The sequence below is a fragment of the Daktulosphaira vitifoliae genome, unplaced genomic scaffold, assembly GCF_025091365.1.
Source record: "Daktulosphaira vitifoliae isolate Bord-2020 unplaced genomic scaffold, ASM2509136v1 Scaffold_3, whole genome shotgun sequence".
NCBI lineage: Eukaryota > Metazoa > Arthropoda > Insecta > Hemiptera > Phylloxeridae > Daktulosphaira > Daktulosphaira vitifoliae.
The window spans coordinates 6,536,799-6,553,969 of NW_026099574.1; the positions used below are offsets into that span (position 1 = coordinate 6,536,799).

At 24.6% G+C, this 17,171-nt stretch overlaps 1 protein-coding gene across 3 annotated transcripts in view; it reads left to right on the plus strand.

Moving 5' to 3' along the window:
* LOC126902970 (acid sphingomyelinase-like phosphodiesterase 3a) overlaps window positions 1-17,171 on the plus strand; it is an 87,089-nt gene that overhangs the window by 43,247 nt on the left and 26,671 nt on the right. For all 3 annotated transcript variants that reach the window (XR_007703384.1, XM_050680800.1, XM_050680799.1), the window contains 2 exons: window positions 2,203-2,383; window positions 11,182-11,402. Coding sequence is in view for 2 of the 3 variants with exons in the window: in XM_050680800.1 (XP_050536757.1) it covers window positions 2,203-2,383; window positions 11,182-11,402 (402 nt within the window). In the remaining variant the exon portion in view is untranslated. The remainder of the gene's footprint in view (window positions 1-2,202; window positions 2,384-11,181; window positions 11,403-17,171) is intronic.

Consider the following 17,171-nt stretch of genomic DNA (forward strand, 5'->3'; position numbering starts at 1 on the left):
TAAAATGTTACTGAAAGGTTAAAACATGGAAAATTTATTTATTTATGTTCCATTTGTCATCATTTGACTCTTTAAATAAAAATAAATTAAAACAAATTTTATGGTCGAACACTACATTGTTCAACATTATCTTATCTAAGAACTAAATATCAAAAGTTTATAATCGCTTAACCATTCTTATAATTATATGAAATACAACAATTTAATGAAATATCCACTCTAACGTAGTTCTTAAAATATGTAAACATAGAGAGATAATTTTGTAATTCTATAAATATCTAATATTATGGGACGGAATAATTTGAATTTGCTTTTTATTAAATTGTGGTAATCATTATATTATTAAATATATAGTAGATAACAAATACAAAAAATTAATTTTATATTTAGCATTAATATAGCAACAAAATAAATATATAGTTGAAAGAATTAACTCATTTGTTATCTCAATACCCTAGTAACAATTTTTTTTTTTTTATGATCTTATAATTATATTTTTATAATAAATAATGTTATAAAAATGCTTACAAAATATTATTTTTAATATTTGCTATCTGGATACTCAATTAAAATCACTAAATAAATTTTATAAAAATGTAAAATAAAAAAAACTGGCACAATAGAGTTGTGGCATAGTTGACATGTATAGATGATATCTGACAATAAATAAGATCACTGTCATGAAAAATAATTCGATACAAATCTATAAATAGTATTTAATTTTTAGAAGTAATTGTTAAATTTGTCTAAAAGCAAATCAACTCCTATTTTTCTAATTATATTCTAATTACGAGTTTTATGCTCAATTTAGCCATCAAGTATAAATGTGAATATTTGTAAATATAATTCTTCAATGTTTGTCAACTCGAAAAAATAAAATTGAATTATTAGTTAAGTTTATTCAAAGTAGACTATATCTCTAACTTCGTTTGATCGAATTATCTGAAGCTAAATATATAAATTTGGAAAGAATGTGATGATCTGAGTGTTCTAAGTCCAAGTTCGATCACGCGGATAAGTGTTGTTAGGAAGAGTCAAAATAATAACAATTATAATGTAACATTCACTGATTGAACACTGATCACTGAATCAGTAGTCAGATCCCTTTTTATTAGGAATAATGTCATTAACAATTAAGGATATAATGAAATTTACAGTATTAATGGTTACTTTCTAAATATTAGTATAATACTTCTAGTGTTACAATAAATTCCTTATAACTAATATTTATAAAACAATTATGGGTTCACGACAGGAACATTTTACAATAATCTAAAATATAATAAAAACAAGTTGACAAGAATATACTCTAAAAAGATTGTTATGGTAATTTTACATTACATTCTCAACATACTCGTTTTAATGCGTATAACAGAATCAAAGCACAATCTTTAGACATATTGAGAGCAATTATTTATACAGATTTAATTACTTAAAAATATTAACATCATCACAAGAAAATGATTAATAACAAAACGGTATAATAAGAAATATTCACAATAACAGTAATTAGGACAATGACAATTTCTGTATCTATATACTAAGCCACATGAGCCACTGGATACCACCCAGCAAATAATAACTCTGGACCCACTTTTAGAATAATATAACAATTATATAGATATAAATATTAAAATATTTTATTTTTCATATTGAAAGGACATCATATTTAAACCAAACATTTTTCAAATATTCAAATATATTATAAAAGTGTTTTTTTATGTAAAATGAATAACTCATAGCGAAGTTAGCATAAATATCTGTTGCAGACAGATTAAACGGTAGTTAAATGTTATTTGAATATTCAAAAGAAAATCTAGATTACGAATTAAAGCTTTATATATTCCATTGAGAAAAAACTATGTTTCAACAAAGACAATGATAAATTTTTAATATATACGTTTGATAAATTGTCTTTGATTTAAAATGGGCCAACAGCCAAAAAAATATTCTATTCCGTTAGTTTGCTCGCTGGCAATTTATTAAACCATTCTCAAAAATGCCGTTTATCTTCGATTTTACAATGAATTATTGTTACGCAGGAAAACCAAAACCCCGTTAAATTCGTTGAAACTTGTTTCAGTTTTAATTAGGTCTATCGATCGTTTAGGTTTCTACTACTTTAAGTTTCCGCTTTAACAACTAGAAGTGTATGTGTATATTTTAGTTTTAGTTTCATACTTTGTTTCCTCTGTTAATTAGATTGCAAACAATCATCGGACGATCTAGAGCTTATGATCGCGGTCGAAAGAAGACGACCAACTAATAGTCGTGGCACACTGGGTGACTATGCATGTGATTCGCCATGGTCATTAGTCAAATCAGCCGTAAGGGCTATGAAAGAAAAACACGGTGACAACATCGAATTCATCCTTTGGTCTGGGTTAGTGAAATTGTGTTTTTAAAATTAGTTTGTAATTTAGTGTTTGATAAATAGGCATAAATGTCAAAATAAACTTAATTTAAATTAAGACATATACGTATATCATTCAACATTTTATTATACTATTGCTTTAAGAACTGTAATAATAAAACTGTTTTATAATAAATAAAAATAGTTACATTTTTGATGTATTATTAAAAATAATAAAAATTGAAAAAGTTAACAATTCATATAATAAAATTACTTTTTTAATTGTAGAAACTTGACCTAATTAATAATCTCATCTAAATAATATAAATATTACACAAAAATAAAATGACAAAAAACCTTATCTTTTATCTCGATTAGAAACAAAAAAGTTCAATCGTAATGTTCTGAAATATGTTTATTAAAGATTTGTGCTTTAGCTTACAAAAGTATTTTCATTCAATAAGTCTATAAAACATTGCTAGTGTACAATATTATGATTTATGGTTTATTCATAACTATTTGATTATGCTAAACTCTATACATTCAAAAAATTGCAGTTTCAAAATGATACAGAAAACATTTAGTTGAAACTACTGTAAATTTATAACTATAAAAAAATCAAAATTACTTATTGGATACTGTATATACGCTCTCTTAATATTTCTTTGAACACTAAACATTTTAAAGAAGGAAAATATTTCATAAATTCATTGTTCAGATTTTTTTATTGATACAACATAATAATACAATAAACTCGCATGAGTTCACTAGTTTCCTAAATAGAAGCTTTAATATCTTTGGTAATAAACATTATTGCAGAAAGTGTTTTCTCGATGTTCAAGAATAGAATAGATGGTGTGGAAAAGACAAGTCTTTTACTGTATTTTTTTCGATTTAACGCAATTTATTTTAAAATAGCCATATACCACTTTTAATCGTTGTTTAGTGTTTTATGGCCACATCTACCACATGTGTTACTGATTGCCTAAGCTCATGCAACGCTAAGATTAAATAAAATATCCAAGTTTTTGAATGCACTTGCTGAATGCGTGTGATAAAACAGCTACTGCAATAAAACCCAAAGTAACATGAGATAGTGTATAAGTTATTACGGTACAATAAATGGTTTTTAGATATATTAAAATAGAGATAAGGTCAAACGAAATCAAATAAATATAAAAAATCATATATTTCACTAGACAAAGAATAATTCACATAATCATAGTATTAAAATAATATTCATGATCATGACATTAATTAGATGTCGATTTATAAATATTTTTTTACAATAAAAAAATATTCAATAATTTATCTAGAAACAACACTAAATTTTATTTCATTAACATACAATTAAAGGAATCGGTAGAACAACCAGATATGTCCAATTTTTCCAGAAAATAATTTTTTTTATAGTTTTGATGAAATATGAATTTTTTGTTCTATAAAATCAGTTTTATGTTCTTATTATTTGTGAAGATAATTAAAAAAAAAAAAAACATTTTGCCATAAATAAAAAAATATAAATAAAATAAAATAATTTCTCCTGAAAAATGCAAAAATAAAAATGGACTTCTCAAATTGTTGCACCAGAACCTTAAATTGTAAATATCACAATAGTTTATCTTGTTACAATAGGATAACATTCGAATGATCGAATTAATACATATGAAGATCTTAAAGACATAATTATCTTTATCATAAAGGGATTACTAGCGATTTTAAAGTGTATACCAACTTAAATAATATTATAATCTCCAGTATTATTTAAGAAGATTATAATAATATTATAAGCTGACGAATTTTAGGAATTCCTGAAACTAAATTTTAACTTTCATCTGAGACTAGTACCACTGAGTTTAAAGGTAATTTAATATGTTTTTAAGTTACACTTTTGTTTCACATATTTATCTCACAAAAGAATGTGTTAAATCTTATCTTTAAATTTATATAATATAGAACTAATTTTGGATAAACATCAGTAGCATGCTCATTATATTCAAGGAAAAGCTATAAAAATATAATAAGAATTAATCAATTGCTGCTAATATTATTTAAGATTAAATATTAATTTAAAATTAAAAAATACCTAACTCAAAAAACCACATAAACTACTAAAAAAAAATTGCGTATACGTATTTCAAAAACAATGTTACCTCATCAGTGCTAAACACATACTGATACCCCTAACTAAAAAAATCTCTCTCTTATACCCTAGTAATGTTATCACTTATTGGTATTATCATCTAATGATGTTGTCACATTTTTCCAGTTAACACACGTTTAATAGTGCACTTTGCGGTGGTCCAACATCCCAATTAATTAAATTATTCTTATTTTTAAACATTTATATTAAATCCTTGATATCTATATATCCCTTAAATTAAGTTTTTGAAATGAAAGTTTTTAAATTTTGCAGATCAGATGTTACGGTTTTTTTACCTGAAAACTTGAATCTAACAACTTTAGTTTCACACTTGAAATAAGTGTAGAGCATGAAAAAAAGTTTGTCATGTTAAGTAAAAAATGTTTACAAGGATTAGAGTAAAGCATTAAAATAAATATTAAGAAAATAAATGTTTAACATTAAAATTTCTACAGGTGTATGCCACCCGTAATAAAATCACATTAAATAATATGATAAATATTTTATTAATAACTGGGAAAAACCTGATACTTTTTTAAACAGTATAGATTTAATTGTTAATTCTGGATGGTTGATTTTGTATACATCGATGTTATGATTAAGTGACTGTGTTGTTGGCTACGATATTGATGTATTTTTTTTAATATTATATCAAACCCGTTTTCTGAAATGTAGTTTGTTTTTTTTAGTACCATTGACAATAAATATGTATGTAACATATATATATAATATGTATTATTTTCTCGTACACTTTAACACATCAGTACTTATCTATTATCTCTTAACTTAAAAAAAAGCTATACAATTTTAAAATGAAACACGATAAAAACTAAATTAATGCAAATTACAAAATAAATTTTATTATTTACAGTTTCAATAAAGAAAAATAATGTTGGCCTATATTTTTAGGCCAAGTAAAATAAATAATAGCCATAATATTGAACCGTATGTGAACCTTATTTCAGTTAAGAACATAAATTACTTTCTTATCGGTCTTTTAAACTTCTAGTAAAAGAAAAATAGAGTACAACACATCGACTTCTATATTGCAGTATAAAAAACTTAAAAATTCAATCACACTAATTGTATAATTTATTTTTATACATGAAAAATAATTCACATGTGGCTATTAAAAGAGCAAATAGTGAATTTTTTTATGTTACTAGTAATGTTTGAACCAAATGCAAACCGAAAAATGTAACGAGCTGAATTTTTGAGTAATTATATAAAATATGTTCTGCCTGAAAATAATTAAAAATAATTTTTGAACTGTTCAGTTCGTTTTAACCAAAAAAAGCCTTCATTACATCACTTTATTTTGCATTAAAATTATTTTAGCTATTTAACCCCCCCCCCAACTATTTGGACTATAAAAATTTGAAATTATAAAAATAATATTTTTTGATTTCTTAATTTATATAAGTTTCATTATTTTTGTACTATTGCAATAAACAAATCTGAAATAACACTTAATAGTTTATGAATGTACTGATTTCATAGAAATTTTATTGTAATATTTCTTTAGCGTAGAAAACAAATCACTTCAGTTTGTATAATTATTCAAAATATGAATACCATTTTACTGGAAAACAAATAAATTTATTTCAATTCACTAAATACAGATTATTCAATACTCATCGCTTTTTTAATTAAAAAGATTTTTTTTTCAACCATCCAATATGTATATTAAGTTTTACATTTTGTGTCTTGCATAGGTACGTAAAACGGAAATTGAATTTTACTTATAAAAAAAGACTTTTAAAAAAGAAAATAACATGAAATAGGATATTTTGTATTCAGGAATGAATCATATATAAAATCGTCATTCAAAATATAAAATAATAATATAATCCGCAAAATCCGGATTTAACGGAGACGATCAACATATAAAAGATTTTTAAAGTAAGGGGAAAAAACTAAGGATTATTTCAGACTTAAATCTATTGTTTTTCTTTTGTGAATAAAGATATTCTAAAAACTATTCAGTAAACTTTCGAACAATTTGCAAATTATTTTTTTTTATAAGACTTATAATGTAAACGACATAAATATTAAGTAACAAACGTTAATTTAACGATTAAAGGGCAAAACTATATTTCATTACATGTCTCTCTTGGGTAGTGTATTATCATTGAAAACTTTAACTCATTAATTAATGGTCTAATGAAGATAAACACAGTATCGCATGTTATTGTAAAATATTACAGAAATGATTGAAGCGCTTAGATACTCAGTTAAAATTAAAAGTTTATTGTTCTACATTTCCACTAATTGGGAACCAAATTTAAATTCTATTTGCAGTTAACATGTATCTAATTAAACTACATTATTATTAATCAGGAAAACTCTTATTTTAATTTTAAATACCATTCAGTATTGAAGTGAATTTTTTTTAGTATAACTTATAACAATTATCAATATATTAATGAACTTTTATATGTTAAATTAAAATTTTTTTATTTGATCACTCCAAAATCTGATTAAAATTTAGCATAAGGTTAAAATATATTTATATTTAACAAACAAAAAACCCACCACAGTCGGGACGTGGCATAGTTGGATCATGTATAATAATATCTAACAGTGATTAAAATCACTATTGTAAGAACATTTATTACTATGTTCTTACCACTTATATTACACACGTTTTATTTCTATTTATTTAATTCGTAATACATATTAATTAGCATAGTAGGAGATGCTGATGTGACAATTCTACTCGTCTGTAGCCCGGAGCTACTGACGTCGAACTAACAAAGGGCAGTTGTGTTTGAGTGGCCGTTTTAGACATAGTTTTGAATATTATTACTTACGTCTTATTTATATTATTTATAACTTAACTTGTTTTATCGCCAATTGTCATCATAGCCAACCAACTCCGTCTCACTTGGATATACCTACTAACCAACTGTATTAAGATTCATGTCAGACGTATTGTACATTACATATAACTTATATTTACTAAACATCTAAAATATAACTTTACTTTGTCGTTGACATAAAACAATAGTCTAATTTTATTTAATAATCTATCCCCTGTAACTAAGGTACACGATTGCCTGTGTCTCCTTCAGGCAATTAAAACTCATTTAAGGAGATAGGGACGATATTTGGGCAGACGTCGGGTAGCTTCCGATTCTTGGTTTTGACCAAGATCCTCAACTATTAAACAAGCCCCTAACACTATCATAAAAGACGCTTCGATGCTAATCAATAATTTATAGCATTTTAAAGTTAAAAATGTAAAATACAAAATCGAAAATTTTCACACGAATATAGCATTCGGTAGCCATTTTCACCATGAAGATAAAATAAAGTCCGAAATTCTTTTTTTTCAAAATAAAGTTCATTACATTAGCTTTAATTTAAGATATATATAAAAGTGTCAGACCTTCCGGAACATTTTCAAAAGTGAGAACTGAGAAAAAGTGATAACAGACACAAAAAAAAAAAAAAAAACATCATAGTAAAATTAATACCTTCTCAGTTTCGCATCGAAGCCAAAAGTTTAAGGTTTAAAAATAATTGCATTTAATTGATGTTACTTTAATTCAAATGTTCATTATTTTTTACGCAAAATTAATGGCTGTCACTTTTAAAATTGTTCTATTAAATACAATTAAGAGTTTAGATTTTTTTTGAAAGGCTTATTTTTTTAGAAAATTGCAGATGGTAATAAAAAAAGTAACATGTGGGTATTGTAACTTTACCAGCGTTACCTAAATATCCTAATCTATTTTTGATGATTTACAGCAATTAGATTTTTCTGACGGTATAAAAAATGAATGATAATTCATATTGTAATTATTAGACATGAAATCATTTTATCATTCAAAAATTTATTGAATACCTATGAATCGTCAAGTTGAAATATACATTGTGATTGTTAATAATATTATTATTTATATAAACTTGTATCATTTCTATAAAAATTATTAATAAAATTTAATTAAATCAAAAGCTTTATGATGCTAAAAATACTTGTATCTTGTTTTAAAATACAAATATCTAAATTGTAGATGATTTCCAGAGGTAAATTATATTTAGGTCGAACATTAAAAATCTATAGATCGATAAAAAAAAATTACTCATTATGACTTTTAACTTTTAAACTCACATATTAAATTTAAATGTCGTTAAATTCCAAAAAAAAAAAAATTAAAATTAGAGAACTTTTTAATTTTTTTTTTTAATTTTTTCCAATTGAAGATAGATGAGTATAAATACTTAAGATTTTTTAGAAATATTATCTTAGATACACGCTCATACAAAGAAATCATTGAACTTAATTTTTAATTTACATCAAAGAGTTTTTTTTATAAAGTATTACTGTCAAATTTAATTTAAAAAATGTGAACACTCCAATGTTTATTACATAAGAATTTTCTTGACACATTCTTTTATATATACATTTAAGTGTATTTAAAGGAAAATTGACCCAGTTTAGCTACATCAACTTTTTCATTTTATTATTATCAAATGTTTATGGTGTCAGTTGAAGTTTTTAGTTTACTTCTTTCGTGCAATGTTTAATAAAACAAATTAGACATGATGAATTCCATTAAAATTTAAATCTTTTTAAATAACTATAATATTTTGAACGAGATAATCTAATGGTAACGCTGTACTTGCATAAAAATTGTCTAGTTATTCTAATAATTTATGAAAAATCGGCATGTTCTTATATTTATCATAAATTATAAGGTATATTATGAAACTATTATTTTATTTGCTTTGCATTAGTGATAATTTTGGGTATTGAAGTACGATAATGGTCATATGAAAATTATTTATTTCATTGACTCAAAAATTCTTTAATTTTTATTTTTAATTATCTCAACTTCATTTTGTTTCTTAGAATTAAAAAAGAGAAATGCTTAGACAGAATTTATAACTCTAAACTGTCACAGTTATAAATAACATACATTTTCTTGACATTCAGGCACTTTTTTCGATTGTCCTTGAACAACCCAATCAATATTATTATATAAACTGTAAACATTGTTTAAAGTACAATGCGTAATTTAAATAACCATTATATAGTATAATTGTATAATTTGATCTAATGAGTTTGTGTACTAGTCCCTAAAAAATTTGTAATCATAACTTTGTGCGATAAAAATAAAATAATCAGATGTCTAAAAAAAAAATAATACATTTAGTCTAAGAATAGCAATAGTGCAGTGATTTTACTGTTCCAGAAAAAGTTTTTATAAAACTGTTTAAAAGCTAATATTATTACCCGATCAGATTTATAACGCCGACGAAAGTAATTTTTTCTGGAAGCTGAATTAAAAGACACAGGTAATATAATTTGTAAGCATCGTGTAACTTTTCTGCCTTATGTCAAAATTCATTTGGTTCTCATGAACTCAAAATATTGGTAGTGGGAAAATCTAAAAATCCTTGGATATTTTAAAATATTTCATCCTTATATTTATCTTTTACATCATTTTTTTGTTATAAATTTTATATTGTGTATTTTACATATAACCTCTGATAATATTTGATAGTTCGGTAGTATTATATCCTGCCGGATTATTGAGCTTCGCCTGTACTTTTTCAATCATCTAAAATATTATTATATTTTATTTCATCAAACATTATCCATTTTGTATTAATAAAAACACAAAAATGAATAGAAAAGGAAAAAATGACTGAAGCATTTGTTATTAGCTGTCTTAATTTCGCAGATACGATAGTCACGCCAGTGGGCGTAAGGTAGCACACCATCAAAGCTCTCACCTTACAACTACACGTGGTTGTTTGCATAAATTTGCATTAATTACCAGTAACATTTATACGATATCCTTGTTATTTATTAACAACGAGTAAGTACATATAGGTTCTGCACGAGTATTTATGATGTTTTTTGGGTACTAAAACATTTAACTAAACTACCAATGTCAGTGATAACCGTTTGAAAGACGAGACCCAAAATGTACTTACATACAAGGTGACTGAGTTTTGTACTATGTTATTGAAATTCTAGAATCCAAATTTTTACCTTGGTGAAATCTACCATTTATTTAACCAATCTATTACCGCCCCTTTCGTGATTATTTTAAAACATACCAGCTTGGACTATGCCAAATCTAATTCCTACCCTTAATATTAGTATTCTACACAATCGTAAACAACTATAAATAAACCCATTGGAAATTTTCTGTCTGATTTACGACAGCATAATTATTGTTTGTTAAAAGTAGTTCACGTTTTTATTGTTAAAATCCATTCTCCTTTGCTATTTAGTCATTGTTCTTATATTAATTTTAGTTGGATTTACAAAAAACTCGTGTTAAAACAAGGTATCTATTTCTAAGGTTCAATTATTTTCTTTTACTAAGCTATAGTCCAAATAAAATATTTAATTTTCCATGAATAGTATTATGTAATTGTAATAAAAGATTTAATTAATGTAAATACACGTTATCATGTATTTCCATTTAAAATTTTTTAAATAAATATAAATTATTAACTTAAATTATACGGGCGAATTTGGTAAATATAAAAATATTTTAATTTAAACTCATACAAACAACTTTTTTAATATTAAAAAACATTTCACTACAGTTTCATTGAAAGTGATATACAGTGTATAGATTTACCTAGGATCAATAAAAATTCAACAATTATTTTAGTATATGCAAAAGCAACTCTGTTATTTAAATGTATGTATTTTCAGGGATTCCGTATCATTGGATGTAAATGATGCATCTGCTCGTGTAGTAGCTATTCAAAATGTTACCAATTTGCTCAGTCACACGTTCAGCAGTCAATTTGTCTTCCCAGTATTAGGACACGACGATCCAGGTGCTTTACTTGGTCAACGAATCGGTTATACCGAGTTGGGATATTACTGGCGACAATGGCTACCAACAGATGCCATACAAACATTTAACAAAGGTAGAGAAACAGAAAACTTAAATTACAATTATCTTTAAGTAATTACTTTTTTTTTATTTAAACAATATTTTATTCAAGACATTTATTTCAATAACAAATATTGTACAGCTCAAATGCTTATTTAAAATTATATCAAGGAGACCATTTAGATTTATTCTCTAAGATAACAAACATATTATTATTTTAAAGTTAAATTGAAAGAAGTAGAAATAAAAATTAGAAAATCAACTTGGTTGGTTTAGTTGTCACACCATCTTTAAGAACTTTTGATTCAGCGAATATTTTATGTTACTTTTTTTTAAATAACTTAACAGTTTTGGCTACGTTAAAATCAAATTTATTATCATTTATCTGTAATAAGAAAAAAAACTTTAAGGTAAGTACTATTTGAGTTACAAGCATTTTAGTATGTAGAATTGGTATACGTTGTAATTTATTAAGTATACTACCCCCCATATTTTTGCAAAACGATTTATTTATAAAAATTTGTAGATTAAAATTCCATTTGTTTTTATAAACCATTGTAAATATCAAGTTTATCGCAAGAACAAATTAATCTTAAGGGTAGAATTTCGGGGTAATTTTTCATAGCTAAATAGGAACGTATAATTATTATTTTTACTACTTAATTAAGGATGATCTAAATAAAATGTTAACAGATCAATACCCCAATTGTAATATTACTTTATGAGTTGTTATAATTTTTAGTTATAGGCGAGCGAAGTGCGCAACATAGAATAATTCTTATCTGTGCTTATGATAAAAATGATGCGTCACCAAACATTATACTACTCCATCCTTTTCAAAAATGTTAATATATTATTACTATAAAAAAAATACGAGTTGTACTCACCCGTAGTATATATCCACTTAATGCATTAAAATACTCGTACCTCAATAACTAATTATCCTCTTGTTATTATGAATCTATCGAATTTTTTTGTAAGAAAAGTTACTAAATTAGAATTTTAAAAGATTAAAATTAATTTTTTCTATTTGAAAGAAGTATATACTTTTATTAGTCCTGGACTGTAAAAATTATTTAAAAAAATAATTAACACCAATTATTTTATGGATCAAAAGTATTATAGATGTCAGGACTTTGTGGGGTACTCTACATTAAAATAAAAATCTTCAATGAAAAAAGAGTTTTTTTTTTGTACTTAAAAAAATAAGCCTTGAAAGTGTCTAATTTTTTATTCGTCCTAAGTATACTATATAATTTAAAATATAAATTAGCTACTTGAACAAAATTAACACAGTTATTCAATTTTGAACGACACTTATGCTTTTCAACTCTATAGTATATAATGAACGTAAAAATAACACTTCTTATTGAGAAAATATCATAATTAGAGAGTTTTGTAAAACTTAAATATTCACAAATAAACCTCTTATGAAAAATTGTATACTATACAGCTATTTCCTATTAGTCATGGTATACTATAATATAATAAAGAAGAATTAGATTGTTTTAAATTACACAATATATACTTTTATTAAATAATTAAACTTTATGTTTAATTAAAACAATTAAAAGAATCGATATATTTAATAAATAAATGTTTGAAAATTTACCATATTTTGAATTTTATATGCTGCTGATTTTTTGGATCTGGATATGTTTTCGGACACCTCCGCGTGCACAACCTGAAAAACTTTCTCATCCTATTTTATGAATCGTAAAGGATATAACTATTTAATTTAAAACCCAGTGCATTTTGACATTTTTTACAAGACAGCGCACGTGGTCTTCGTAGTTTACTTAGATACAATCAATGTAAACATTTATTTTTTCTCTACACGTCCAAAATGGTCGTAAACATTACGATGCACGATAGAAAAAGTTACGAGGCAAAAGTAGTGGGTTCATTTATAAAGTCTGTGGGTATAATATAGCGTGTGTAGTATAGTATTATAGGCTCATAAGATGTTTTATAGACACCTATTGAGTTTATGATACTACAGTAATACATTTATTGCACATACCTTAACGCATACAACAAATTTTAATCCAAGTATAATATCTAGACATATTGCGTATAATACAACAATAATCTTACAGAAATTCTAAGTATGTTAGTTTTTGTTGACACTAAATCTTATTATGGCAAGTTCGAGTTAGACATTTATCCATTACTTTTTACCTTTACGTCGCGTATATCTTCTTTCGATCCTTGTTTTATGTATCATTAAAGTACGATTTAAAAAAGAAAATAGTCAAACATAAAATCGGTATCAACATAATACGCAATAAAAAGACAATGCCGTGAAATAATAAGGCATAGAGCAAAGTAAAAAAACATTTTGTTTTTTAAGCGCTAAGGTATTATATGTATAAGGTTTTATTTCACACAATTGTAGTCAGCTGTATTTGCAGTTTCACATGTAAATTGTAAAAGTTTCACAGTTTCAAAAACGCGTTTCACAAAACATATTGTTTCATTTTAATGTTATTCTTTTAAAAATAACTATTATTTACCTTTTCATATTAAAAACTATTAACGTAATCTATAAAACAATAAAATTTCTCTATAATCGTATATTAATATTTAAAATTTTAAAAATTAAAAGATAATCTAAATTTTAGAGAAACATAATTTTATTTAATTAATTAGCCACATGTGATCAATTTTTATTATATAATTTATATATTTTATAAATTATTGATTTTAATATGAAACTAATCTTAATTAATTCTGCCCATTTTTATTTAATACTACAATTGAAACCCACACGTCTCTAGTATATATTATACTAGAGACGTGGGTTTAAATAACATATTAAGTGGATACGAGTAAGTTTTTTTTTTTTTTTATAATTCTATACTATACATAATTATATGACAAAATTATCTTGAGTATTAATATATAGCTAAAATTTAATATAAAAATAGACTTATATTTAATTTTAATAGTGTTCTTTTTTAGATGAAAATGTTCTTTTATAAACAAAATTTATTGTATTTAATGCTTTATAATTTTAAATTATATATTATTGTTCCACGATATTTTTAATATTATCAAAAATAATTAGTATGAGTCACGCATACAATGTATTTTATTTACCAATGATTTTAAACAAAATACATCAAAAAAGAAATATTTTATTTATATTGCTTTCGACCACACACAACCATTGATGTAAATGCATCAGTTATTGAGATCTATGACAATTTTATCAACAATTAATTTTTCTATTAAAAACAGTGTTTTATTTTTTCCTCAATGAATTTATTTCAAGCATGGCTAATTTTTAAACGCGCAGTGTATAAGACATCGTAATAGAAGTTGTAAATCAATAGCAATCACATAGTATTTTGATAAACTTTACTAACCAGCAAATCGTATAAAACCCTATTTATTTTGATTTTTAACTAGTATTAAAACTTCTATCAACTCTTTAATTTTCCTTAAATCTAATCAAGATTTAAGGTAACAGTGCGATGTTTCTTGAATTTACTGCAATAGGAAATCAATATTTATATTTTCTATGAATTATACCTAACCACAATCATTGTATATGTTATACAAATGTTATACCGCATAACATCATTAGTTAATAATGTTATATTTTAAATAACATTGCAGACATATATAACACTTAATATCTATCATTACATGAATGATATATATATATACTTTAAATTAAGGTTATCAGAAAACTTTACAAATAACCAAATAAACAAGACACTAATCATTATGAAACGATAAATATTTGTATTATCGCATAATTAAAATTAAAACTTTTTATTGAACTAAGTTTAAGTCAAAATTAAATAAAATTTATTATGATTCTAAAACAAGAGTCAGTAAAACAATGTTCTAGATAATTCCGGTTTTATTTTTACTCACAGTAACCCAACCCAAAAAGTATATTGTTTCTTAATTTCACAGTCTCTATAAGTAAATACGTGTAAATCATTTTAAATTGATTTAAATATATTTTTATTTAAGTCTACATTTTTAAAAGTCAATCGTGGTTTCTCAATTAAAACTAATTTCTTGTTCGGTTAAAACTTGATAAGTACTTCGCGATTAATCTTTTACTTACATTTAATATATGTGTATAAGTAAATCAAAGCACAAAAAGTACTTTGTTCTTAACGGTCTGGAAACGATCCTATCCTACGGTTACGTTCAAGTAACCTTTGATTCAAGTACGTTTATTTATTGGTTTCTCCGTGTACAGTTGACTTATGTTTAGGTTAGTATTACATGAATTAACTTTATTTTGCTATGTCCTGTCAATAGAACACAGAAGATTTGTTTGAAATTCAGTAGAAAGAGAATATTCTAATGTTACTTAACTATCAAAGGTTGAAAAGGCCCTTATCATGCCTTTGGGATAAAAATTAAGCCATAAAATTAATTAATTAATAAGTAGCCTTAATTAATTTCAAACCGAAACAGAAGATTATATATTTTTACATTAGGTTGGAAATTAAGATTGAATAATATTAATTCAAACAATATAGACAAAACAAATAATAAATAGTGATACTTAAAATGAAAATAAATATTTATTTTTCTTCAACGTAAATACATTAATTATTAAATTGACAAAAAAATAAATAAATTTTTTTTCTAAATAAGAAATAATATAGATATAATATTTGCATATTCCTATTATGAATTAAATTTAATTATTTTTTGTATTGATTTATTGTTCATAAATTATAAATGAAAAATTATAAGTTTTAACAAATAAAGGTTTTTATTTTAAATAAAATTTATTTTATTTAATAAAATTTATATTTTAAATGTAATTTAGGTTTTTATTTTAATAAAGCCTAATAAAATAGTTTTTCTCTTATATAACATAAATAATAAAAAAAAAACATCAATGGGTGTATACGACAAGTTTTTTACGCATGTGAACCTATTGCTTGACAAATCGATCGTTCATCTCTTTGACCCCTCTTTAAAAAACCACAAAGTTTTCCCAAATTCTCTCAATGCTTTTATCTCAACCGTTGTTGGAGTTTGTGAAGAGACTATTGCCACAGAAAAGGCGAGTTTCGAGTTAACGAGATGTGGAAAACACACAAGGCGAGAAAAAATAACGTTAAAATATTCAAATGCCACCATCTGTGGATTATCGCGTACACATGGCTAACGTTCGAATGTGCCCTTACCTTTAACCATTTTCACTGTAAATTTTCTATCTACTTTGTTAACTATAGGTGCCATTACCATGAACTAGAGTTTTGCCCTTAAACCTACCAAAAGCTTATTTTTTTTCAAAACTTTAAAAATAAAAAATTTATGTGATAAAAGACTAACACGGCAATGCAGTAGAAACATCATAATTTAACTAACTTTATATGATGTTATTATAAATAGTAACCATTTTTTGTATATTCTCATTATTATTTAAATATCTAAGATAAAACTAAGTATTTCACTTATAATTACTAAAACATGAAATGAAATTTTATCATTATAACAGTTCCGACTTCACAGTCCTGTCATTGTATAAGTCACAGCGTGAAATTTTTTTAATTACACAAAACGCAATGGAAGAAATGTAACTACACGCCAAAGGGTTTAACATTATAACGGCTCGCCATTCCTGTAGTCAGGTTCGAAATAACAAAAACACAGGTTTATAAAAACTTTTTTTTTTAAAAAAATCTTTTTAGAAATTAAATTATCTCTTGAAAAACTTGTAATAATTCTACCACAGTTCTAATTATCTTTTTATTCTAATTGATCTTTATACACTAATTAAGCAAATTAAAAACGTAATTTTTTGTGTTTTATATTA